Raw genomic sequence first — 27,835 nt, forward strand, 5'->3', positions numbered from 1 at the left:
GTCAAAAATAAACTACGTGTTCTGTCCATCGTCATCGCAACGGCTTTAAATAAACACGGAAATCGCTGACACTGCCGATCGCCGCTGTGTTTGTACCTCAACTCAGCTTGTTACCTCAGCTAACAAAGACCTACAAACAAAGGAGAGAAAAATTAGAAACGTCACAATTCAACTTCCTACTGTTACCACTAACCTTTGTGGTCTTTAACAAGTAAATGTATCCAATTGCAGCAAGTCTGCCAAAAAAAGAGCCGGCACTCCTAATCAATTCCAGACAATCTGGAGATTGACAGAGCCCTATCGTGTTCCATGGTTCAACCTTGACTACAGACTCCCACAGCTCTGTATAACAGGCACTGCAATAATTTCTGTCAAAAGTTACAATTCATTCACCCTTTCCATTCAATGTCCATGACAGCAAATCCCAAATATTCCATTCAAAGTTTGAGTCTAACCATTTTTGCCTTAGTACAGTTACTATGACATCTTTCTAAATGTATTTCCACAAGTACAAATGTTCAGTGTAGACTAAAAGCATTGAGGTAAAAATTAAAAAGTTGTATATCAGACTAGAGTGCACCTAATCTGTATAGCTATACATTCGTTATTTTTCTAGAATTGATGCACAAGAGGCAGCCAAATCCTTAACTGTGGACCATTATCTTTTCCCCCCTAATGCTCACCACAATTAGCATTGACTAAATGTATTGTTTTGAGGGCTATCCAAGGCAAATTCATTATAGTGGATGTGACAAGGCTTAGGAAGAGAGTGAAAAGAAGAACTTCAGAACCCTCAACACCAGCCACACTGACCCAGCACGACTCAGAAGTGGAGCTACGCGGTTCCTCTCCCCTGCATTAGCAGCTGGCAAAATCTGAAGCCATCAAGAACCTGACCTCTCCCTGAGAGAAACTTGTCCCTGGTTTAGTCTCTCACTCAGGTAGTCTTTAAAGTTTAGTGAGCAGAACAACCAGGAAGCAGTTAAAGCTCCATTGCCTAATCCCTAAAATGTATATGTGGAGATGTGAGTATTTGACTGGGGAAGGGGGCAATAAACACTTATCTGTGGGGGGCATTCCTGTAATCACTGCACATATCCACCCTCTTCCTGCAGTTGGTCTGCTTAGCAAGCTCATTGGCTGGTGATGACCTTCCTGTGTAAGTCTTTAGCTAGTCTAAGCTGACCACTGTAGTGCATGGTGCACATCTTAGCATTTGGACAGTGATGGCGAATAACGGTCTAGCAAAGACTGATCTCTTGCAATGTTCACCATACTTTAGTCCTGCAGCACCTTTCCTTCCTGTCAGTTCCCCACCTGGTGCTTTATGTCACTCCCTTGGTCTCACCTGATGCTGATGCACTGGTGGATCCTGCAGAAAGTCTCAAAGATGAACAGACGGGCATTCTCAATGAAGTCCTCCAGGCAAGCCACCAGGAAGAAGTCATTCACAAGCACCTGGAAGAGATGGAGGGAAATAAAAGTTAACAGTAACACAAATATTATAGTGAGTATTTGTCTGTGTATCCTTTTCTATAAAATACCACTGCAGGGTTTCAGGAAAGTAAAGCAGTTAAATGAGGATAGAGTTAAATGACAGGTAAGCTAATTCGTAAACTCATTACTGCAATCAAGACTGGGTTCTGACTGAGTGGCCCTGGAGAGCCATAAAAGTCCAGCAGCAACAGGTTTCCCCCTTGCAGTCCTTATTTGTGATTGAAGCCCCAATTTAAATTGTGGGAAAACCCAAATCACTGTCAAATTAAAAATGGAGCAGAAGAAATACTTTTTTTTCTCTTCATACATGCAGAGTAAAGAGGGGTGGGGGTCTTGCTCTAGCCATATTTAAGTTACCAAGCAATTTACTTTGGCAAAAGTCTTAAAAGGAGAAACCCCCATCTGTAAAAAAAATAATAATAATAAAAAAATAAAAAAAAGTAATCCCAGGCCACTCGGGGTGCTCCAAAATCTACCACAAATCTTTTAATTCAGCTGCCTCCACATGAAAACGGGAAACAAGAATGGAGCCAACCACTGACTTATCACCGTTCATCTGTGCCCAGGGGTGCAGGGTCAATTGTGCAGTGCGGGAGAAACCAATTTATACACCACCACACTCTCAGGGGTTCTACAGCCACCATAGGGGCAAGAACACCCTCTGCTCAACATTAGAACACATGGGCTAGGGGCACTCCAGGTCTAGCTACACTAACAGACAGGCTACAGAAAAATTGCAAAGTTTACACCGACATAAAATAGCAGAAAAACAGATCTACTTTAAGTGTTCATGACCCCATTGTGCATTCAAACGTTGCTTCAAAAGGCATACATTCCTTTGTGGTCATTACTGCGTTCCTACTGTCTTGAGTACTAGTTCACATCACAGACCTCAGTCTTCATAAGTTCTCCAAGAACTCAAAACTCTGCCTAAACCTTAGACAGCTGTTTTCACCCTCCATTTCTGCTTGAAGAAAACCCAATTACATGGCACTATCAGGCAACACCACATTTCAGCTATGACAAATGCTTATCTAGGCATGATAAACTTTGAACAGCTAAGTGTCCTAATCACTGTCATCTGGGATTCGGCCCAAGATCCTCAAACAAGTTTTGAAAGGGCTAGAAGTGGCCTTTTAGGTCTAATCTGATGAGCTAAACTTGAGGTAGGTTCCCCCTCCGCTTTCATCAACATGCAAAAGTCGCCAACATCTGACAGCGATTCCAGCTGGGGGAGAACCTGCTAGGAGAAAAACACAGGCGCCTACTTACATGACAGGGGGCGGATTCAAATAAGACTGGTCTCTCCACTTCACTTTTCAAATCAATTGCCACTCACCGTTGAAGGTTGCAGTGAAGACAGGGAAGTTGGAAAACAGTACCGATATCTGACTATTACAGCGATCAGTAAATAGTTGGGTGTCACCCAGAGTAATGTAGTAATGCACCAAACTGATGCATTACACATGCTCATCCAAATGGAATGTATTTTTACCTCTCAACCATCACTCCACAAAATTGACTGATGTTCTTTTTCGTGGCGTATGTCTCCGTCTGCAAAACCCCCCTGCCTTTATTGCTTTCAAATGAGGCCAGTTTGTGAAAATGTTTGCAGACCCATCACACTTTATGCACTTAAAGGTGGAGCGCAGCAGCTTAACTGTTGCACAGCCACCCACCTCGACAGACAGGTGGTCCTGCGTGTGAACGGAGCGCGCTCTGATTAACCCTTTGGCGTGTACAATCACATATTTGTGATAATTGTTGAGTGGTCCCTGCAGCAAACCATCGCAAAAATGTGATTGGAACAGTAGCAACTGAACATATGATGCCAAAACAGCATTGTCTGAAAAGCATCTAAACAATGTTATGTACTGATGGGAAATAAAGGTCTTCAACCGTATTCCTCAATATCACCTTTTATTGTAAGAAATGCTAACGTCATCATCCAAACATCACACAGAACACATCCACAGCCAAACTCATTTCATAAACCAGTCTAAATAACAGATTTTAACTACCTAACAGCTAGAATTTTTTTAATATGCTCAGAGGGGTTACAAGTGAGAAATGAAAGTTTGAAAACAAGATGCGTGTCAGCTAGCTAACAGCAGCTAAATTCTTTGATGGCAGCCATATTTGTTTACATTTGACAAGCGAAACCTCCCTAATCCCATTCACTGTAAAACACAAATAAATTGCAGCAAAATATGGCTGTGCCCATTGCATGAAAAACTTAGATTTGTAATATGCTAAAAAGTGGCCAAACTATGTACTTGTTACAGTGTATTCAAGAACCGAAGCACATTAGTTTTTACCTTTTGACAAATCAGATCACCAAATACAAGTCTACCGCCAAGCCTAACTTTAGCGGGGGGGCAAACAGAAGTTGACGCCAAGTTAAAATTAAACTCCTGGAAAGGGGATCTGAGCTGGCAACCCTGAGGTACCATAGTTACAATCTGATACCGCATCCAAAACAACTGGGAACTTGGAAATCTCCAACTTCTGAGCTCCCCCAGACAACTGGGGACTTGGAATATGTTTTGCAAGCATTGGAATGCATGATTTGTCACCAGTACTTGAAAACATGTTAACACATTAGGCTCCATACATACAGTAGAAACGACAAGATGATATACAGAACATAAGGCACTTACTTTGATAAGAAGGCACACATGTCAAGTTATTATTGGAAAGGAAAACAATGAAGGCAATGCATATTACAACCAGAAAAGGTGCCAGGGGGAAGAAAAAAAGTTGGGCCTGGTCTATTTATTTATTTTACCCCTTTTTCTCCCCAATTGGTAGTTACAGTCTTGTCCCATCACTGCAACTCCCCTACGGACGAAGGTCGAGAGACATGCGTTCTCCGAAACAAGACCCTGCCAAGCCGCACTGCTTTTTGATAAACTGCTAGCTTAGCCAGGAAGCCAGCCACACCAATGTGTAGGAGGAAACATGGTCCCGCTGGCAACAGCGTAATCTTGCAGGCACCCGGACAGCCACAAGAAGTCACTAGAGCGCGACGGGACAAGGAAATCCCGGTCGGCCAAACCCTAGCCTAACTCGGACGAAACTGGGCCAATTGTGTGCCGGCTTATGGGTCTCCCAGTCAAGGACAGCTGTGACAGCATGGGATCGAACCCGGGTCTGTAGTGACTCCTCAAGCGCCGCAGTGCCTTAGACCACTCCACCACTCGGGAGGCCATGCAAAGTCTTCATACTTGATCTGGGGAAACACAGGGGAAGTGCTTGGGCTCGGAGAAATTTGTCTGACTCAGTAAATCCTCAAATTGTGCGCAACAGTGAAATGGGCTACTTCATGTGTGAATTCATTTACACACTAATTCAAGCTTCTCGAAAAATATTTGCAATTAAGTTCACCCATAGCCTATAATTAGCAGGCAGCTTGCCTTGGTTTGAAGGCAGCGGGGGTTAACTGTCCTGCTGCGTAACAAGTCAGTGCATTCTGACAAAAAAAACTCGCACCTTTACAGATATTTGGAACTCATGCGCGAAAAAAGTGAAGGCTTTTGTGTGTGCTGGGCCTGCTCTGAGAAGACTGACAGGACACTACTCCCAAGGCAATGCTGCTAAAGCACCTCAAGGAGAACTGTCCTCCAACCTGAGGAGTAACAGGGAGCAGCATCTGCTCCAACCACATGAAGTCTCTAAACAAGACCCCAAGCAGGGAAGTCGAGACCAACCTAGAGGGATCATTAAAAGTGCGCGAGTGTTCAACGAGCTTGGTGATTGAGGGCATGTGTAAAGTCTACGCTGAAATGGGATACAGTTCCAATATCGTTGGTTGTATGTCATTTAGCGATTGCTGCCCCCCCCCACCAACCGAGGCATTTGCACAGGAAAGATCTCATTTTTGGAGGCAGTGCTTTGGATACTCTGTCAGAGCACACATTTGTCAGAGAAAAACAATCAAATAAAAAAATGTATCTGTACAAATTAGTTTAGGTATTGGTTCCTCATTCGTTAAGAAACAGACTGGGGGAGCTAGAGGCTCTTTGTATTAGCTTAAAAATAGATAAGATGAAATGGGACCTTCAGTAAAGCGCTGACATGATTTACTTCTGTGAACAAGCCATTTGATCAGGCCAGATGTTTTTCCATTGAGCGTTTATCGTCAAGAAGCAAAGGGGGCAAAATAGGCCAAAGTTGAACCTTTTATTTCTCTGCCGGTCCAAATTAACAAATCATTTGGGAAATCTCAATTATACCCTTGTATGCAAAGAATGAGGCTGGGAGATTATATTCTCTGAAATCCACGCAGAGCACTACACCAATTAGCACACCTGCTAGGCCTCTAAACCCAATTGCTGTCCAGTGATTTGGTCTCCAGAACATGTCCAGCCCCTCTTCAGTAAATGAGCAATCTCCTGGGAATTTACCCTAAATGATTGATGACAAATTCACACAATTATGAACTTCTGACCTATGTTAGGAGTGGATGAAACAAACCACAAGTTGTAAATATGTTCACAGGGACATTTAACACTTACACCTAGGAAATCTTAGTACCAATGTTGTATTACTAGTTCATACTAGTGTTATTCCACAGCATTTTCAATCTGAGTGGTTTAGTCTTCGACCTAAACTCGACGATTCTGAAGTGAGTGATACGTTTGACAGAACTTCTCCCAGAAATTCCCTAAATGGGCAGCTAGCTTCTGATTAAAATAAAACAAATCCTAACATTTCAACATTACCTTTGATGCTTTTTCCTTGTTTGGCCACAGTTGTCTAACTCAGTCTCCTCATGCTATGAACAATTATGCCTAAATGTAATATCTTCAAGTGTTAGCATGGACACTTAGTTGAGTTTTGCTACAAAAGGAGAGACACTCCATTCCCATGCATAACTGCAAACTCTCAAACTGCAACTCTACAAACTGCAAACTGCAACCTTTCTAAAATTGCTTTCACTACAACAGAAGCTCCACAACGTACTTCAAATAAAGGTGAAACATTTTGAGCCGAAGGTCTTAAAAATCAGCCATGGTGGGAACAGATTAAGTAGATCATTTCAACCTTGCCATCCACATGTACTAGAGAAGTAATTCCTCTTGCCGAAGGGTCTTCCCTTGTACTAATCTACTCTTAATGAGGGGGTTCAATTCAAGTCTCTGGCTAGTCCGCACAAACGAAACAGCCTTCCTGTAAAATGTTGGTCTTATGTTTCATAAACTGGAATAAAAGGATTCCAGAAATGTTCCATACACACAAAAAGCTTCTCAAATGATGAGCACAAATTTGTTTACATCACTGTTAGTGAATATTTCTCTTTTGCTAAAATAATCCATCCAACTGACAGGTTTGGCATATCAAGAAGATGATTAAACAGCATGATGATTACAGGTGCACTTTGTCCTGGGGACAATAAAAGGACACTAAGATGTGCAGTTTTGTCACAACACCACAGATGTCTCAAGTTGAGGGAGTGTGCACTTGGCATGCTGATTGCAGGAATGTCCCCCAAAGCTGGTACCAGAGAATTGAATGTTAATTTCTCTAACTTAAGCCCCCTCCAACGACATTTTATAGAATTGGCAGTATGTCCAACCAGCCTCAGAACCTCAGACCACGTGTAACTACGCAAGCCTAGGACCTCCACTTCTGGTTTCTTCACCTGCGGGATCGGCTGAGACCAGACACCCGGACAGCTGATGAAACTGAGGATTGTTTCTGTCTGTAATAAAGCCCTTGTGGGGATAAACTAATTCTGATTTGGGAGCCAGGCCAAGCCATTGGGTGGCCTATGCCCTCCCAGGCCCACCCATGTGAAAGCCATAGATAAAAGGGCCTAATGAATGCATTTCAATTTCTTTATATGAACTTTAACTGAGTAAAATCGTTGAAATTGTTGAGTTTATATTTTTGTTCAGTGTGTATGTATGCATGCATGTATATGTGCGCGCACACAGCTTCCAAGTTGAGTTTGTGTCTGGGACACCCCAATACAGTAGACGGCGATGTGAACGATTGGTGTTATGCGTTAGTTTCTGTTGGTCAGAGTTGATTTGTGACAGTACTACTAGCTAGCCAAGCAGCCAACTTTTCTATGACATTTAATAATTTCTTGCAATAAACAAATCAACTTAAGTGACCAGACTTGTTTGGTGTTGTTAAACTAACATGCTGACCACACCACTCGCATCGCGAGCCGCGCAAAATAAAGGTACACATACGTTATTCAATCAAAGTTGGTTGCCAACCGCCATATAAAGTCCAAAGAAGAAGCATTAAGGATGAGAGATTACTAGAAACAAATTTGGTTTACCCTTTTATCAACATGTGCGTGATGGCACACAAACGAGCGGGTCTGGTCAGCATGTAACTCTAAGAAATTAACTGGATTTGTTAGCTAGCTATACCTAGCGGCAAATAACTAGCTAGCATAAAAGAACGCTAATAATCACTATGGAAACTGTTTGTGTGAACATAAACCAGAGATAGGTCATTAGTTCAGATTGGTATGCACAGATGAACTAAGTTCACCATCTACTACAGTCTGCACGAGTGAAGATTTCTGCTAGAAGCAGCAAAGGCAGCAACCACCGGTAACCGTCGCACCATTTAATTTGACCCATCACAAAATGGTGGTTGGCGTTGCCCAGAGAGTCGTTTTTGTACATTTTGAAAAATTTATTTTTCACAGTCCACCGCGAGCCAACACCTCTGACGAACAGCTGGCTCGTTATTATTACCTCATTTGTGTCACTGAGAACTAGGCCTAGAAGGACAAAGGCATTGCTGGAAGTAAAGTGCAGCCTTTATTTTTAGCTGATGCACTACAGTTACTTCAATGGTAGTACACATCAAGCCATTACACACCAAAACGGAAATAAATAATCCCAATGGCTGTCTATGACACACATCTCGAGTGTCTGAATGCCTCTGCATAGACCTTTGCTTATAAAGAGTTTACTGTTAACTACCAGGCTGATGGACAATTACAGGCCATCATAAAAATCTGGCCAGACCAATGAGTCACAGGGTTTCTCAGAGGACTTCTGTATCACCCAAGTGACCTAATGCAACTCTACCATCGGACAATATGTATAAACCCGTGTTTAAAAATACATTTAAAAAAAGTCCAACTCCGTGAGAAAGTGTGAAAGGTCGGCCAATCTTGCATGATCACTAATGGTGTTTACTTCTGTGCTAGCTACATGGGAACGTAGGAAGAGCTGGTTGGTCAATCCAAATCCCTCTGTAAATCAAGGACAATATAGAGAGCGGGACACAGAACAACCATTCCCACAACAAAAAAAAAACAAAAAAAAAAGTGGTCTGAAAAGGATAAATTACTCAATCTATTGCACATTGATGGGTGGGAGCGTGCAGGGGGGCAGCTGGGACTTACCGACTCACACTCCCTCAGTTTCTTCTGAGCGCTGTCAAAGTCGAAGTTCACATACAGGCACTCCACAAACTCTGTGATGGGATCTTTGTAGGTGTAGGACTCCTGGAAACGGAAAAGAAGATTTCTAACATTTTGCACATGCCTGTGTGTGCTAGCTTTTTATTTTTCAGCAGTGGACATAGCACAGGTTCGACAGGCAAGGCAGCATGCCTCCAACCCATTACTAAAAACAAAAAGGCAAATGTGGAGACCCATGGCTAACCAAATAGTAGAATTTACAACGCAGTGAATAAAAGCAGATTCAAAAAGTCCCCTAAACAATTCCAAACCAATGCTAGGGGGGGAAGAGACCCAAGAAGACGGAACAAGCATAGAGCACATGTTTTAGTGATTACACAGAGCCCACCGAGACGGCGCTTATTTAGCTTTCAGAGCCATTGATCTCTGAAGAAGCTACCGATGTTGGGTTTGGGAAGAAATCGGTACTCTACAATCAGACCGTCTGCTGCCATTTATCAAATGTAATGGGTTCAAGACCTCTAGCCAGGACCAGATCTCTGATAGAGTATACTCTAAGAGCAGCATGTTTATCAGCCAAGGCCTTACACTGCTCATAGATGTGTGGATTCTGGCCTTTAATGGGATTGGGTTAAATGAGGAAGACTTTTCAGTTGAAGGCATTCAGTTGTACAACCCCTTCCCTGAATAGTTGGTGACATCTTGTATCAAAATGGCCAATCCTACACTGACTAAGGTTGGCTAACATGTGTTTTGAGAAATTGGGGTAAGGAATGTGTTAAGATGTTGTTTTTTTATACCTGCTGTATGACCTTGACCAGATCTTTCAGGACCTGCCGCCGCTTGCGAACGTCTTTGTTTGTGATGACAGCAGTGGTCAGGTAACGCAGGATGTGTGGGCACATGGTCTGAATGGCGTTGAGGTACCTGAAATGACAAAACAAAAGGTCATGACAAGAACAAATAATCAGGTGTCTTAAGGACTGGAGGAACTACATGGCATCAAAAAGAAAAGCGAGTTGATATTTATGGAGGTGAAGGCTATACGAAGTTGATAAACTGTGTTGGTGTATGCATAGGTTGAAGGGCATAAAGGTCTATTTTTGGTACGCAAGTAACTAAGCAATTAGGCCCATGGCATTTAGGACTTCTGACCTTATCAACCAAACAGATATGTGCGTTGTAATAGCACATTCTCTGCATGACATAAGTTCAAGCACTCCTTTTCATTACCCCCTGTATAAGCAGAGGGGAGGAAAGGAAACCCTGGCCTCCGCAGTAGACACAGATCACCGAGCAGGGGACCTGCCCAGTAGCTGAAACCCTATCCTTCAGGGCCTTGTTTTTCAGCCACAGGTCAACTTGCTAAGGGCTGAGCACGAGAGAGGGCCTTGTTAGAAGCCAATTAGAACCCTAGACAACATTCTTACTCTGCAGACAGTGTTGCAAGTCCTTTCCCCACACGCTTCCGTAAAAAAAACTTGCACACATACAACCCCATTCCTTGTCAAAAGGAGTGTTCGACTTGAGTTATTTGTATAACTTCTCTTCATCCTTATCTGAACAGCTATCATTGACCCCCCCCCATTCAATCCACCGACCAAATTACATTTCTAAATAGGAAGTGGGGTTTCCCTGCCACTTCCGGCTCCTTCAGCTCTGATAGATTAGGACGGAGAAACATGTTTTTCAGAGCAAGGAGGGAACACCGCAGACGACGGTTTAATTAGTTGAAACAATTACAGGGACAAGTGGGCCTGCGGCACTTGTGATGTTGGGGTCTAAAATCAGCAGTGAGCAGGCAGGCTAGGCGGTGAGCAATCATCCACCTGGTTGGAGAAGCCCCCTTTCCTCTCCTTTTGTAGTTGTCGGACTTAGTGGCAGACCACAACACTCCATTCTCTGTTCCCGATGAACATACGCCTACTCTCTCTCCAGGGGGTCTCCAAAAGCAAGCAATACCAGACCTGCCAACCCTGTCCAACTTTTTAGAGTACCAGACCCGCGCGGCAAATTGGGAGATTCAACTTGTGTGCCGAATTGGGCCCCCAGCAAGCTAGTGCGTGCAGTTGGAGTCTGATTGCAATTATAGAATTGTACCAACTCAAGTCTATAAAAAGGTTGGAATACTTTGACAGCATTCCATTTACACATATGGTAAAAGTCACCAACAAGATCTAATTAGCAGTGCATACATTTCAAATTTGATAAAATCTCAAATCTAGTGCAAAGGCATTTTAGAAGCATTTCCTATATAGCTAATACCTGACACTCATTCTTCATCGCGCAGTCTTCTAAACTCCCGACTCCATTTAATGCCAATATATTTATTTTTGATAATACTTTTGTCATGCTTTTTGTGACGTGGATACTAATTACAGTGCATCAGGTTGCGTGATCCTCGTAATGTTACGTGGAAAATACAACTAACGAGACGCGGAATTTAAAGTATCACACACGCATAAATGCGACCAGTTATTTTTCGTATTTGCAGTTCATTTATTTCACTAGCAAATGCAAGTGAACTGCTGGCACTTTAGAGCCCACTGAACGTCCATCTAACGTTAGCTTGAAACAATTAGGGTTTACCTTTCCACAACACACGGAGTTGAAAAGGGATGCGTTTACCTACAGCTGACAGTCGAAAAAGTCTGCATCACAACAGGCACGGACGGGGTAGCTACGTCGAATATTAATCTACATGTCCGTTGACACAAACTCGGTACATGTCTGTGTGTTGCAGCTCGAGAACCGGGATGTTAGATTTACCAATTGTATTTTTAATTATATATGCATTTTGCGTACCAACTACGATATTCTCTGTCCATGTACGAGATCCAAGTTAAAAGTAAAAAGAAATGCAACATTCACCATACCCCACTTAAGGGACCTAATCATTTTGGAGTTTGAGGCAACAACAACGCTGTACTGGTTGCAGAGGACGCCTCAAAAGAATTAGAGTTTCAAAATCAAAACGATTTCAACCCAGTGCGTGTGAGTGAGCGTGAATAACGAGGAGAGAGACAGGATAGGAGGGTGGAGATGAGGGGTAGAGGGAGAGATTTCATTGACCATCTGCAAATGATAGAACAATGTAAACCAACTGCGAGTGCTTGGATAGCATTACTAAAGTATTAATTTCCCCCCTTTGCACCTACATCATAGATCACCGCATGACAATATTCTCACCATGAGTGCACTTGAACTCAGTAGAGGTTTTCAATAACACAAACTAGGAAGGCCTGATGCAACTTTTGCTGACTGTGGGTAACAGAGGTCAAACATTAAACTAAGGCCTAGCCACTGGTCAACAACTTTGGCCAAAGGAAGTAATGGTCAAGGGGTGAGGGAATGAGGCCAAGCCTCACTGTGGAATTAAGTGGTTTCTTGACTGAAATTGCAACGCACACAACACTCCCTCAAGTTCGTCCAAACAGATGTTTGTGTGAGCTTTTCATTACTAATTATTGGGCAGCCTTTCCTTCATTACATTTAAAAACTAAGTAAAACTCAGAGAACCAGACATCCCTATCTGCTATGTTGTGGTGGCATGTCATACCTTCAGTTGACTACAATCATTGGTTCAATTACACAAACCAGCAATCAGAATGGGGGGGATGCATTATAATAGTTTGTGTGTAAATTTTACGCAGTGCAGAGTTTTTCCGATCTGCAATACACATGGACTAACTTGCAGCTTCGAGAGTAAATAGACCACACAAAAACAAACGGACTGAAACCACTTAAAAAAAAATACCCCAAGTAGGTTTTTGAAGAGGCCCCCTTCCCAAAGTTAAGAGTAAATGGCTTCCTTTTCAAAATCAAGTTAGTCTAATAAAAACGAGTCTACTTTCTCCACAGTTAGCAGGACCTGACCCAGGCGGCTGCCAGCTGAACCACTTTTGGTCTCTCCTGGGCCAGCAGCAAACCCTGGGGCCCAAGGTTCAGTCCTCTACTGTGCCTCTTCTTTAGGGATCATTTCCTTCCATTCTCCCCAGCAAGGATGCCAGCAGGCCACATTTTAACAATCACCTCTTGGGTCACTCAAGGGTTTAGTGTGGATCAGTGAAGACACTGCGCCTCAGACTGTAGAGATGGCAGCTTTACAGGGCAATATGTTAAGGAGGGTTCGTCATCAGGTCTAAATAAGCCAACAGTGTTTTACAGAACTCCAGTGTTTCAGAGATGAAAATACTTACTGCGGCTGATACAGGAAGAGCTCAATGATGTTGTCTCTGCCTTTGGGGTGGTTAAAGAAGACGAATAGGGACCAATGGATCAGCCAGGTCCTCTGCTGAAGAGACTGGAGAGGGGAACTCACCGACTGGACAGGAGAGAGTTGTCATTATTTACTAGTTCTGATTGAGGTGACAATACAGTATACTGTAAGACAATTAAAAAGTTCAGTACTTTAAGAACGTGAGGTCTCAGTTCCCTTTCAAACGTTTTCCTTCCAAGCCAGAGGCCGCACCCCTGCGTCCTTCCCAGCTATCCATCCAATAAAAAATAAAAAAACCTAGATCCACATAACTGCTCCTTTTGCAGATCCTCTGGCGTCAGGACTGAAAGGGGGTGGGGCATCAAGCCGCAACAGCGCTTTGCTGAAACCCGAAGCGGTCAATACGGGAGTCGAATCTACGTAAGGGAATCAAATTGCAGTGTCAAATTCTGAGAAGTGGGGCATTTACGTTGTTATCGATAGTCTCCCTCAGGCGGGTGAGGTCTTCCATCGCAGCCTCCCAGTTCTGCATCAGGATCTCAGAGGCCAGCTTCCCCCACAGTGAGTTCAGGGCATTCCTGTCTGTGGCCGGGACCTGGGAAAAGACATGTCATACTTGTTAGAACATGAAACACAGCATCACCTCACACAGCAGCAGAACTCAACCCACCTGCAAAATGACCAGGCACTGGCAGATCTAATCCTGATAAATGCCTCAGTGTACAAACCGTGTGCTCGCACACACGCACGCTCAGAGACAGTCAGTGAAGTAGTGGCCGTTGCCTCCGCCGCTTGGCATTGGCAAGCAAAACTGTTCGGTGGAGTTACTTCTCTTATTTATACTGGATAAACTGATTAAATTATGTCATCCTGAGGGAATTGGACTTGACAGAAAGAGAAATGAATCATGAAAGAATGTTTAGCTTTTTATAAAAACCTAATTTGCTGCACTTTGTGATACTGCAACCGCTGCATTGCAGATGTTCTGCGATCCTTTCAGATTACCACCGTAACTAGGAGCACATTTGAAGCATATGTGAGCTTCTCCGTACAATGTGCTAAAACATTGTTACTGTTATTTACTTAATGCTGCAACTCTTGAAAAATGTGCAGGGTGGCACACGGCCTTGGGAAGACAACACACACATTACTAAAGACGGACCTAGGGCATTTCAGCGTTGGCCCTACTCTAGTCAAGAAAGGAATATCTCATTTAAATTTAGCTCTGCCTAGTTCAAGCTACCACCTTGGTCCCGGAGGTTGTGACGTTTCTGGGGCAGGGTCAGCAGGTCAAAGGTTAGCTTGTCTGTGACATCTCCGTACCACAATTACATGGGACAGATTCTATCTAAAAGGAAATGGTTGAAGAAACATTGAGCTCACAACTCTGGTTCAGATATTACTCCCTTAAAATAACAAAATTGGATATTTAAATTAGCAGTTGCAATTGGAGAGAACATTGAAGATATACACGCAAAATGAGAGTAGAGGGCACATCTAGCATCTTTGAGGGAAAACCCCATCGCTGTTCCTCAGACCTCTGGTCAATCCTCTCTTGCCTTCAGCCCCTCTCTGAAGGGACTTGTGTATGGTGCTACTACTTCTGGTGGTGGTTTTGCGCAACGTCTGATAACTTTGATCAACAAGGCCACAAGGAGAAGCATGCAGTAGAGGTAGAGTTATCAAAAGGTCTATCACTTGGAGTTCACCAACAGAGGTCCTGCTCCAGCCACAGAAACCTTGATGCACTGCGACCAGCAACAGCCTGGGTTTCTCAACACCATCTGGGAGGTGTTCATAATTTACGCCAAGCCAGGGTAATCCATCTAAATAAATGACAGTGTTTGGATGCTTAATTTGATTGAAAAGGGTATCAAAGGCAAATATGTTAATGCCCTTAGGAAATGTCCCTGATTGGCGATCAAGCTTTTCAAAAACAGTCCTAACCAGATAAAATGCTTTTCCAAAGTCTATGTCTGGTACATTGCCAGGACACGTAATTTCGGTTTGCTGTACAAACTGCATGTCTTGAGAAATGTTTCAATAACTTCTACAGCTTTTCAAGCATGTTAAAATATAATTGTGATAATCTCCGACCATTAACACAAAAGGAAAACCTCCCGTTGAATCATGCTAGCTATAAAGTCTTATTGCAACTCTTCCATTATCACAGGCTAAACGCATTGATATATGAAATGATGCTAACAAGAACCAGTTGAGGTGATAGCCATCCTCCAAGTCACGAGATCACTGTTTATTTGTTTTTACCTTTAACTAGGCAAGTCAGTTAAGAACAAATTCTTATTTACAATGACGGCCTACACCGGCCAAACCTGGACCAATTGTGCGCCACCCTAAGGCGGCTTAATCAAAGCTAGGCCTCCACCCTTTGGCTCATGGGAACCGCTGGCCCACAGTAGCTTATGATAAACACCAAACGCAGTCAGTGACAAGAGTCAACCAGGAAGTGAGGGCGGGTGCCTGCTGTAAGGCCACAGTAACCTAGACGCAACCCACCACACCCCCTTCTTTCCGACAGCAGAGTGGACTGTGAGACAAATGATCCATGGGTGGAAAAGGAAACCAGCTAGAATCTCTTAGTGATTGAGAAAAACAGATTATCAAGATAAAGGATTAATACATATTTATATTACATACAACAGACAGGTGCAATTAAGTGTTGTTTTACAAGGTCAGACATCAGCGCCCCTGGAGCAAATTATGGTGCCTTGCTCAAAGGCAAACAGATTTTCACCTTGTCGGGTCGCGTATTAGAACGAGCAACCTTCCGGTTAGCAGCCCATCGCTCTAACCGCTAGGTTACCTGCTAGGCTACATGAAGACTTTATTAGGCTACACAGTAACTTTTAAATGAACTGCTACATAAAAAGGGTGACCGGTGGAAAAGAATACTGGTAGGAAAAAACAAATGGGGAAAGTCAGCAGCAAGGTAGTCTTCCAGAGTAAAAGACACGAAGAGGAGCAGAAGGCCATTCATCCACTCACAACAGTGGAGTTCTTTGATCATAAAACAAAACTTGGGACTGCTTTAAATTACTTTTTTTAATATATATATATTTTTAAATGAGACCTCATAAGAAAGATTAAGCATTATAACTTAGGAGAAAAGCCAGCCACGGTGCCAATTTAAAGGTTGTCGTTTCATCTCTAAAAAAATAAAGAGGTTTGTGTGTTTGTTGTTTTTTCTGCCTTGGAAGTCCCTGCCTGCTAGGTTTAGCCGATGTCCATGTCATTATGGCAGCTTTCTACACACTGCCTGGCATTCACTAGTGGCCACGCAACAATAGTTTCAATACCAGGGTTTTTCCAGCAGTTACCTAGAGTTTCCATTTGTTGGCGAAAAGGGGCACATTTTCACCGACTGACCAGCAACAATAAATTTATTGTGCTGAAGAGCCGTCGGGACACTCAATCTTTATTCGCAACATCCAATACCTACATTCACTGATGCTATGAATAAGTTGCTCTTTTCGCGCTACGCCACACTGTAACAGAACCCGAGGCCTGGATTTTGCAAGCCTGGCTTCGTCTGTTTAATTGACTGGCTTTCCCACGTTTGATGGGTAGAGCCTCACCTCTACCTTACGGGGGCAGTCTGAGAAAATGGGAGGTCCACAACAATAGGGGGGGAATAGCAGGGCAGGTATGAAGTATAAAGACAGACATTTAGGCGTAAAACTATTATTTTTTAATTTAAAAAATGAGCCTTCAGATTGTCAAGAGGAGGCAGCGGCTATCTGGTAACAGTAACTGCCCTGGCTGAAATGTAAAATGAGAGGCTAATGATTTGAGGAGTAAATTCAAAACTGGAAAATAATCTACATAATTTAGACTGAGCTAAAAACCATAAACAACTGTGCGAAGAGGGAGCGCATCAATTGCATGCTTTTGATGTGTGGGGGGGGTTGCTCATGTTTAATCAAGAGCCGCCATCATCTGGTCTTCAATGTCTCTCGCTAGCATACTTAAATGTGAGTGCGTCACATAGAATCAATCAAATAAAATAAAAAAAAGAGCCCAACTGCTTTGGGTTAAGAGGCTGTTTACAGAGATTAGGGCTCGTTGCTCAGAGTCTCTGCTAAGCCTGTTTTTCAGGAGAGGACACCAGCATCACCAACGTGCATGACTAGTCACAGACATCTTCACGACAGAGGGAGAGTATCAAAAGTCAATTAAAATGGGAAACCTAAGTTGGTTGTAATATTTGTCATTCTGATGAACATGTAAAGTGTTGATTTTATTCTTTGCATTCTTTCGAGACTGGCTTTGGCACAGGTCTTTGCTCTACCCCAGAGCTCAGATGAGGACATACGCGACCCAAAAAATGAAACTATTGAATAAGACTTGGAATACACTGGTTGTGCTTGTTTGGTTGGCGGAATTACAGGACACTGATAGTAGAGATGAAATGGTAAACCCTGGCTTTAAAGTAACAATGGTGAAATCTACCACCAAAAACGTAGGCGAGTTTGAGCATCAAATTTGCAAACAGCGTCACAAAAAAAAGAAAGGCTTCTGAAAGGGGAAACACAAGGTAATAGTGATGGTGCCTGGTCAGCGTGACCATGAAAATATAAAAACATACACCTCAGACTAAAAGCACCAACACTGAGTCTGGTGGTAACTACAGTAGAAATTAACCTCATTGGCCAACATCTTATTTTAGTTTGGAAATTAGGTTTGACGCCAAGGCTTTCTGAAGAACATTAGGTGACTTAACTTGTTAAAGTCAACGATAGCACAAAAGGTCAGCCGAGCATTCAGACCTAGAGTAGCCCTTACAAGCCACTGGTCCTGGAGAGAGACTAACAAAGGAAGCACTGAAGATCTGGTGGCACCTTCCACTGAGGTCACAGGCTGTCCATTCCCAGGACTTATCTAGTGTTACACCACTATTGTGACACAAAACACTCCTCTGGCCTCCCCTCTGTCAGGTTACCACCTCTCTTGGCCTAAGAGGTTCCCAACTCTATACAGCAGTGCACACAGTCCTACTGCACCTTGCCCATTCTCTGTGTAGTTCATCTTTCACTGATTTCTGAGGGCAGCGGGAGAGAAGCCACAAACACCAGCGCAACGATCCCTTTGTTTAGAGGAAATAAGATGTACGCATGTGTAATGAGAATACTGCCAGTACTTTCAGTGAACTGTAATTACCATCCGCCCCTACCCTCATTGGTATTATCTGATTTCCAAAGCATTTCACTGCTGGTGAAAATGATTTAATCCCTCCTCCATGCACACTCATATGTTAGCCAAAACAACAAAAAAAGGAAATACTGTGTATAGCCAAACAGGTTGAGAAACACAATGGAATTAGCTGCAAAACATTAAAAACCAGCAATGTTATCGGTTAACCGAAAATACATTTGACCGGTCAAGCGCAGTCTATAGGTTAATTTGCATAATCTAGTGGATTTAAATTGGCACCGCATATAAAGTATAGTTAGAGAGGAATATTACCTCGCAGCTCCTCAAACAGCTGGTTGCCACTTGAAGGGAAATTCAGACATTTGCATTTAGAATTCTACATTAGAGTGAAAACAGAGTTGAGTCACTTAAACAGCATCGTATTTTCTGTTGGTCACGTCATTTTACTGTTTGGAACGAATTAACCGGGATTAGTTAGTAGGCAAAAATATACATCCCTAATTCAAACAAGACAGGCTATACATTTACAAAGTCCCCTCATTTAGGCCTAAATGGTAGGCTAGTTCTTTGTTTAGTAAACCTGTTCTCTCAGTCGATTCTTTATTTGAGTGCGCCTATTGTACGTATGCATGTATGTACGTATCCATGTATGTACACACTTTTCGAAGCCCACCAGAACACATTACGTAACTCATAAGCACTCGGAAGCCTGACAAGGAGCTATCTGGCTTCAAATCAATAAGTCGTCCACTGCAGCCCGCCCAGCGAGAGGACAAAAGAAAGATTATGAAGTCTGAACACTGGCACAGTAAAAAAATAAAAAATAATCCTACCCTTGTCCTTGAACATCAGCTCATCCTAATACTGAAGACGTGTGGAGAATTGAATGAGGGAATGACGGCAGCTTTTCACATGCAATTAACTGAGGGAGTTCTCTCTTCCACGTGCTAGCCCTTTGAAAAATGGAACAACCCTGGACAAAACAACCGGAAATTCAATTTTTCTAAAACTGCGTTGAGCCAAAAAAGTATACATCAACGGAGACATTGTCTAATTCCAAAAATGCAATGTTAAGTGGATGTATACTGCTCATAATTTATGGCGTTTGACACGGTCCACTGCTGGGGGGGGGGGGAATCACATAAGTGATTAATGAACAAAATGAGAGTCGTTCCTGAGAAACTAATACTTCTTAATGAAGCTTCAATCATCGTCTGTTTGCCCTTAAAGAGCTTGCTAATATAAAGCACTGCCCAATAGTGTCCATTTGTCAGTGGTCCAGTTTTTATTCCAAAAACTACTGATGAAGTTTCAAGGGTACAAATCTGTAAACAAAAATGTCTCTAGATCTATTAACTTGCTGTGAACATCTAGTATCCAAGGTCACCAGTTTGATATTTCATAAGAGTACACTGAAATGAGGGGTACTAGACTTACCAGGACACGGAAGAAGTAGAGGTACTCGGCAGCCCCAGAGTAGTTTCCACACTCGTACTGGAACTTGGCATATCTGTACAAAGTGTCCAGGTACTCCTGACGGAACTGGAAGAGAAAAGGGCTGATCAATGGTTTCGTCCGATAACTATTCAGAGCATAGACACCAGCAATTATTTATTTGCTGACCATATTGTCAGCTTTCTCTCAGGCCTCATGTAAGATTATAGTCCAAGATGAGAGCCATGGTGTTATATCCAGTCAATGCCAGACCACCCCACTGGGAACAGAGTGGCTGAACTAAGGAGGGCAATTCTAGAATCATGTTCAATTTCAAAGCCCATTCTGTTTGATTACCATCACTAATCATTGGGGTCAGCATGTAGCCTAGCAGTTCATATCTGTATTTATTATGGATCCCCATTAGCTGCTGCCTAGACCATTTACACAAGTGGGAGGGTTGCTGGTTCGAATCCCTGCTCAGACAGTTAAATATGGTGCAGAGTGCGCGGTCAACCAGAGGTTTGCTGGTAACAGCCTAGATACCGTTATCTGCTGCCGTGCACTTGAGCAATTTCAGTGTGTAATTGTGTGTACAAGGAGCTCCATGTCAACATCCCATACGGAATGTCACAACATTACCACATGTAGGCCTATTTACTTTTGTCACCTGTGGCTATTTGGGAAAAGCCTTCAACAACCGACCTGAGCCCTATACTACGGATAAAGGTATGAGGAGTCAACTTCAGATACCTGGTACCAAAGTGGCTAACCTTTTAGCCAAGAAAAATTTCTATGAGTACAAATCCTTCAGAACTAACCTACTCTGGGGCAGGCTAACTCAGAGCCAACTCCATTTATCCTGAATCTAGTGTGAGCCACTAATTGAGGACCAATGAAATCAGATACCCTCGCAGAGTCATCATCCCCATCATTTTAGGAAGACAACAGATTAAATATTTAATGAATAAATGCTTTGTCAATTATATGAACTGTAACTAAGTAAAATATTTTAAAAAATTGTTGTTTATATTTATGTTGAGTACACACAACTGTAGCAATGAAAAATGAGCATTGGGTGGTGGGGGCAGGGGAACAGTACGTTGGGGAACGTCCATAGGGGCACAGCAGGTGGGAGAGAGAAGTGAAAATAAAATGAAAAAAAATAATAATCTTTACGCCGTAACAATGATAAATGTCCATTGGGTGGGTGGGGGCCGGGTACATGTTCATGGGGGGGTAGAATATCTCTGAACGGTACACTCCTGCTAACTCAGGACATATCACAGCGCGCTGACATCAGTTTGGGAACTGAGGCCAGTCTCAGATGCAGTGTGGCTTTGACAGGCAGTGGTTGCGAGCCGCTGCGAAGCGGAGGGAGACCGCCCTTTCCCACAGCTGAGTGGCCTTCGCCCTGCTGAGGTGCAATGAGGACAGAGTGCAGGTCAGCGGGATGCCAGGGTGGGAGGATTCCGAGTGGGGGGGGGGGGGGTAACGCCAAATATAGACACCCAGCATTTTTGCGGGTAGACCAATGTGTCTCGAGCTGTTCTGTATATTCTTAACAATTCACCACAGACTGTAAAATGTCCACAGATTTTTCTGCAAGCTGTAAAGCACTTACATTTTTTTAAAGTTACAGTTTTGGGAAGTCGTTACATGTCTCCCTGCTTGGGCCTTCCCGCCCCCCCTTCCCTAAATAGCGGGTTCACACAGGAGTCATGAGAAATGCAGTTTAGAAGTGAAACGTCAGCAAAGCGGTCCAAACTTACGCTGTGTTTCTCCGCCAGATAGTTAAAAAGGGCCTGTCCATCCCTGAAAGAAAAATAATTTCAGTTAGTGGCCTTGTTTCATTAGAGTTGGCTGATGCAGGTTGGGTGTATTGAGCCCCATTCAGGTGTACTTTTTCCATTTCTGCACTGTAGCAGGTCTAGAGTTCAGGGCAAATCAAGGGCCTTTCATTTCATGAACTGCACCTTTGTACTTCAAGAGTCTGACAGGGAAGCAAAAGTACTTTTATTTTGTGTGAACATTCACAGGCTGTTTAAAACATTCATCTTCAACACTGACACCATTAAACTCATGGTCCAACAACATTTAGGGGGAAGCTCAATCTGACTTTACAAAACTGGAATTGCAGCCTTAGATTATGACTCCAAATAAATATGGTTTTATATGCCATAAACTGAGTCGCCTTTCATGTCTACATAGGGGAGGCATCAAAAACACACACTACATGACCATAATTATGTGGAAACATGCTCAACAAACACCTCATTCCAAAATCACAGGAATATAGGAGTCCCCCATTTGCTGCTATAACAGCCTCCACTGTTCTGGGAAGGCTTTCCACTTAAATGTTCAGCAACAAGAGCATTAGTGAGGTCGGGCACTGATGTTGGGCAATTAGGCCTGTCACGCAGTTGACGTTCCAATTCATCCCAAAGGTGTTCGATGGGGTTGAAGTCAGTGCGCTGAGCAGGCCAGTTAAGTTCTTCCACACTGAACTAGACAAACCATTTCTGTATGGCCCCCATTATTTCCACAGGCGCATTGTCATGCTGAAACAGGAAAGGGCCTTCCCCAAACTTGGAAGCACAGAATCTTCTAGAATATCAGTATGCTGTAGAGTTAAGGTCTCCCTTCACTGAAACTAAGGGGCCTAGCCCGAACCATGTAAAACAGCCCCAGACCATTATTCCTCCTCCACCAAACTTGAAAGTTGGCACTAGAGGTCGACCGATTAATCGGAATGGACAATTAATTAGGGACGATTTCAAGTTTCCATTACAATCGGAAATCTGTATCTTTGGACACCATTTTCTTTATTTTTTTACACCTTTATTTAACTAGGCAAGTCAGTTAAGAACACATTCTTACTTTCAATGACGGCCTAGGAACAGTGGGTTAACTGCCTGTTCAGGGGCAGAACGACAGATTTTTACCTTGTCAGCTCCGGGATTCAATCTTGCAACCTTAAAGTTAACTAGTCCAACGCTCTTACCACCTGCCTCTCATTGCACTCCACGAGGAGCCTGCCTGTTACACGAATGCAGTAAGAAGCCAAGGTAAGTTGCTAGCTAGCATTAAACTTCTTATAAAAAATAATCAATCTTAACATAATCACTAGTTAACTACACATGGTTGATGATATTACTTGTTTATCTAGCGTGTCCTGCATTGCATATAATCGATGCAACGCAGGGGGATGATTTAACAAAAGCGCATTTGCAAAAAAAGCACAATCGTTGCACGACCGTACCTAACCAGAAACACCAGTGCCTTTCTTAAAATCAATACACAAGTATATATTTTTAAACCTGCATATTAGCTAAAAGAAATCCAGGTTAGCAGGCAATATTAACCAGGTGAAATTGTGTCACTTCTCTTGCGTTCTTTGCACGCAGAGTCAGGGTATATGCAACAGTTTGGGCAGCCTGGCTCATTGTGAACTAATTTGCCAGAATTTTACATAATTATGACATAACATTGAAGGTTGTGCAATGTAACAGCAATATTTACACTTATGGATGCCATCCGTTAGATAAAATACCGAACAGTTCTGTATTTCATTGAAATAAACGTTTTGTATTCGAAATTATCGTTTCCGGATTCGACCATATTAAATGACCAAAAGGCTCGTATTTCTGTGTGTTATTATGTTATAAGTAAGTCTATGATTTGATATAGCAGTCTGAGCGATGGTAGGCAGCAGCACGCTCGTAAGCATTCATTCAAACAGCACTTTCATGCGTTTTGCCAGCATCTCTTCCCTGTGCTTCAAGCATTGCGCTGTTTATGACTTCAAGCCTATCAACTCCCGAGATTAGGCTGGTGTAACTGATGTGAAATGGCTAGCTAGTTAGCGTGGTGCGTGCTAATAGCGTTTCAATCGTCACTTGCTCTGAGACTTGGAGTAGTTGTACCCCTTGCTCTGCATGGGTAACGCTGCTTCGAGGGTGGCTGTTGTCGATGTGTTCCTCGTTCGAGCCCAGGTAGGGGCGAGGAGAGGGACGGAAGCTATACTGTTACACTGGCAATACTAAAGTGCCTATAAAAACATCCAATAGTCAAAGGTATATGAAATACAAATGGTAGAGAGAAATAGTCCTACAAATACTATAACTACAACCTAAAACCTCTTACCTTTGAATATTGAAGGCTCATGTTAAAAGGAACCACTAGCTTTCATATGTTCTCATGTTCTGAGCAAGGAACTTAAACGTTTAGCTTTTTTACATTGCACATATTGCACTTTTACTTTCTTCTCCAACACTTTCTTTTTGTGAATAGATTTTTTTTTTAATGTAGTATATTAAGTTAAAATAAAAGTTCATTCAGTATTGTTGTAATTGTCATTATTACAAATAGTTTTTTTATAATTTTATTAATCGGTATCGGCTTTTTTTGGTCCTCCAATAAATCGGTAGCGGCGTTGAAATATCATAATCGGTCGACCTCTAGTTGGCACTACGCAGTCGGGCAGGCAGTGTTCTCCTGGCATCCGCCAAACCCTGATTTGTCCATCGAACTGCTTAATGGTGAAGCGCGATTCATCACTCCAGAGGACGCATTACCACTGCTCCGGAGTCCAATGGTGGTGAGCTTTACACCACTCCAGGCGACGCTAGGCATTGCTCTTGGTGATCTTAGGCTTGTGTGCGGCTGCACGGCCATGGAAACCCCTCACGAAAAGTTATTGTACTTTTCGTGAGGGGGAGTGTTGCAACCGAGGACCGACAATTTTTACGCATTACACGCTTCAGCACTTGGCGGTCCTGTTCTGTGAGCCCTACCACTTCGTGGCTGAGCAGTTGTTGCTCCTAGACATTTCCACTTCACAATAACAGCACTTAGTTGACCAGGGCAGCTGTAGCAGTGCAGAAATTGAACTGGAAAGGTGTCATCCTATGATGGTGCCACGTTGAAAGTCAGAGCTCTTCAGTAAGGACAGTCTACTGCCAATGTTTGTCTATGGAGATTACATGGCTGTGCGTTCGATTTTATACACCTGTCAGCAAAGGGTAGGGTGATATAGCCGAACCCAGTAATTTGAAGGGGTGCCCAGATAGATATATGTACCGTTATGACATTTTTTTAGTCGATACCAATATCCAGTATTTTCCGTGCCCAAAAACAATACCAATCTTTAAAAAAAATTGCAGCCTTTTAAGCATTCTAGTACAGTTATAGTTCACACACACAGCCGTCAAAGGCACTGCATTTCAGTGCAAGTGGTGTCACTACAGTTCCTGGCTCGAATCCAGCAAGTATCACATCCGGCCGTGATTGGGAGTCCCATAGGGCAGCGCACAATTGGCCCAGCGTCGTCCGGGTTTGGCCATCATTGTAAATAAGAACATGTTCTTAACTGACTTGCCTAGTTAAATGTTACACACGCCAAAAAGTTATTTTGTTGGCATTTACATGTCCCATTACCAGTAAAACATAATCAAAACCCATTTCTTTCACTGACTGTGCTGTTTCGTTGTTCGGTCGTTTCATTCTCAGCCAGGATTTCATCATACATGCCAAACAGTAAAGTTTCAGCTCTGGCTGTCTGTGGCCTCTCTTCCTCGGTGTACACTGTCACCGTGTCAGTTTCCATCTTGTCCAGCTGTGTACGTAACAATTCACATAAACCCTGTGTCTGCATCGAAGTAGTGGTCCTTGTACATAGCATTGAGCATGGTGGTGACAGTAAAGAGGCTCAGAGAGAATGACACCGAATCGCTTGTTCACAGCCTCGAGTACTTTCCCAAGTTAACCCCACAGTCTGTCTGCATTTATGCTGAGCAGGCGTTTCAATGCCATGACAGGGTATCACGTCGGCTGCAGACGCAGTTGATTAGCTTATTTCGAGTCAGTTGTACAAACGGCGCTTGGAGTGAGTTCATGTTTCAAACAAGTTCTCAAATGCCATTGAAAATGGCAGCAGGATGAGAACCCCGCACATTCTTGAGCATGCAATACGGCTTTCCTCAGTTTGAAATCTCATTGACCCACCCACTGTCCGACTCAGCATGCTCATGGTGCTGACGTCGCTGGTCCAAATGTCAGTCGTGAAGCTATTAGCAGGGACACCCATAGCAAGTAGCTCATGGATGAGTTTCATCACACAATACTGTGTGACTCCGGTAAGGGAACAGCTGAAAAATAGCGCCAACTTGGTAATGTGCACCGGTGCTCGACCAGATGGCGAAAACCATAATCCACAACAGAACGGTTGAAGGTCAAGGGCAAAGAATACCATTATCTTCGCATTAACGGATTTTGTCTGAGTTGTCGCACTGAAATTTTCTTGATCTTTCAAATGACTGCTCGACCTGAACTTGTTAAGTTGTTGGAAGTGTGCGCTTAGTATTTTTCTGCTTTTGTTCTATGTAGCACTGTATTTATTGTGGCGTCATTACATCTACCCGTAGGTACATTTATTTATATATGTCAGCTTTGACATCAGTTTTGCACGTCGCCATTAAACTAGACATTGGGCCGATGTTGGCATTTTTAGCTAATATCGTCCGATTCCGATATGCTCAACGATATATGCATCCCTAGCCTCCATCATTCTTAAATTATAGAAGTTTGGAAGCACCAAGACTCTTCCTAGAGCTGTCTGCCCAGTCAAACTGAGCAATCGAGGTAGAAGAGTGACCAAGAACCCGATGGTCATTCTGACAGAACTCTAGCATTCCTCTGTGCAGATGGGAGAACCTTCCAGAAGGACAACCATCTATGCAGAACTCTACCAATCAGGCCTTCATGGTAGAGTGGCCAGATGGAAGTAAAAGGCACATGAAAGACAGCGTGGAGATGGCCAAAAGGCACCTACAGACTTTCAGACCATGATGAACAAGAGTCTCTGGTCTGATGAAACCAAGATTGAATTCTTTGGCCTGAATGTCAAGCATCACATCTGGAAGAAACCTGGCACCATCCCTACGGTGAAGCATGGTGGTGGCAACATCATGCTGTGGGGATGTTTTTCACCGACAAGGAATGGGAGACTAGTCAGGATCAAGGGAAAGATGAACAGAAAAGTACAGAGAGATCCTTGAAGAAAACCTGCTCCAGAGCGCTTTGTCAGCCGGTGATGGTCAAGCAAATAACTGCTTGATCTCACGGTAATTGACCGTTAATTAACATCTTCTGGCTTCCACACAGCCTACAAGCCACTGATGCAGACCTTTGGAACATCTACAATTTAACAAGCCTAATAAATCCATGTAATATACCTTACACCTTCACAATAAATCCATTATGTTATACGGGTCTAAAAAACATGAATAAAATGTCCTTCAAAAGAACAGAATAGCATACTCTGATTTGTCCTTATGTTAGTTACTGATCTGTCTGTGCTATATGGCTGTGGGCTACAGTAGATAATTTATCAGGCAAGATTTGCTTAGAATTCCATGGCATTATTTTATAGTATGAGGAATACAATAGAAAGGATATTTTCTCCAAACGATTTGAGGGAGTGCGCACATGCGGCTGTTCTGTTATGAGCGGTTAACAAAGAAACAGCTAATCCTGTATGCTTAGAGTTACTTATGTAACTTCAGTTATGATACAAAGGTTGGGCTATATATATATATATATATATATATATATATATATACTGCTCAAAAAAATAAAGGGAACACTTAAACAACACAATGTAACTCCAAGTCAATCACACTTCTGTGAAATCAAACTGTCCACTTAGGAAGCAACACTGATTGACAATAAATTTCACATGCTGTTGTGCAAATGGAATAGACAACAGGTGGAAATTATAGGCAATTAGCAAGACACCCCCAATAATGGAGTGGTTCTGCAGGTGGTGACCACAGACCACTTCTCAGTTCCTATGCTTCCTGGCTGATGTTTTGGTCACTTTTGAATGCTGGCGGTGCTTTCACTCTAGTGGTAGCATGAGACGGAGTCTACAACCCACACAAGTGGCTCAGGTAGTGCAGCTCATCCAGAATGGCACATCAATGCGAGCTGTGGCAAGAAGGTTTGCTGTGTCTGTCAGCGTAGTGTCCAGAGCATGGAGGCGCTACCAGGAGACAGGCCAGTACATCAGGAGACGTGGAGGAGGCTGTAGGAGGGCAACAACCCAGCAGCAG

The 27,835-nt window shown here is 43.0% G+C and overlaps 1 protein-coding gene across 1 annotated transcript in view; it reads right to left on the reverse strand.

The window, feature by feature from the left end:
* LOC139573958 (eukaryotic translation initiation factor 3 subunit E) overlaps positions 1 to 27,835 on the reverse strand; it is a 45,091-nt gene that overhangs the window by 6,254 nt on the left and 11,002 nt on the right. The window contains exons 4-10 of the mRNA XM_071397977.1: positions 21,494 to 21,536; positions 19,725 to 19,829; positions 13,585 to 13,710; positions 13,096 to 13,220; positions 9,697 to 9,823; positions 8,879 to 8,980; positions 1,349 to 1,458 (exon numbers count right to left, since the gene is read on the reverse strand). Coding sequence (XP_071254078.1) covers positions 1,349 to 1,458; positions 8,879 to 8,980; positions 9,697 to 9,823; positions 13,096 to 13,220; positions 13,585 to 13,710; positions 19,725 to 19,829; positions 21,494 to 21,536 — 738 coding nt within the window. The remainder of the gene's footprint in view (positions 1 to 1,348; positions 1,459 to 8,878; positions 8,981 to 9,696; positions 9,824 to 13,095; positions 13,221 to 13,584; positions 13,711 to 19,724; positions 19,830 to 21,493; positions 21,537 to 27,835) is intronic.

This window comes from Salvelinus alpinus, chromosome 4 (assembly GCF_045679555.1).
Source record: "Salvelinus alpinus chromosome 4, SLU_Salpinus.1, whole genome shotgun sequence".
NCBI lineage: Eukaryota > Metazoa > Chordata > Actinopteri > Salmoniformes > Salmonidae > Salvelinus > Salvelinus alpinus.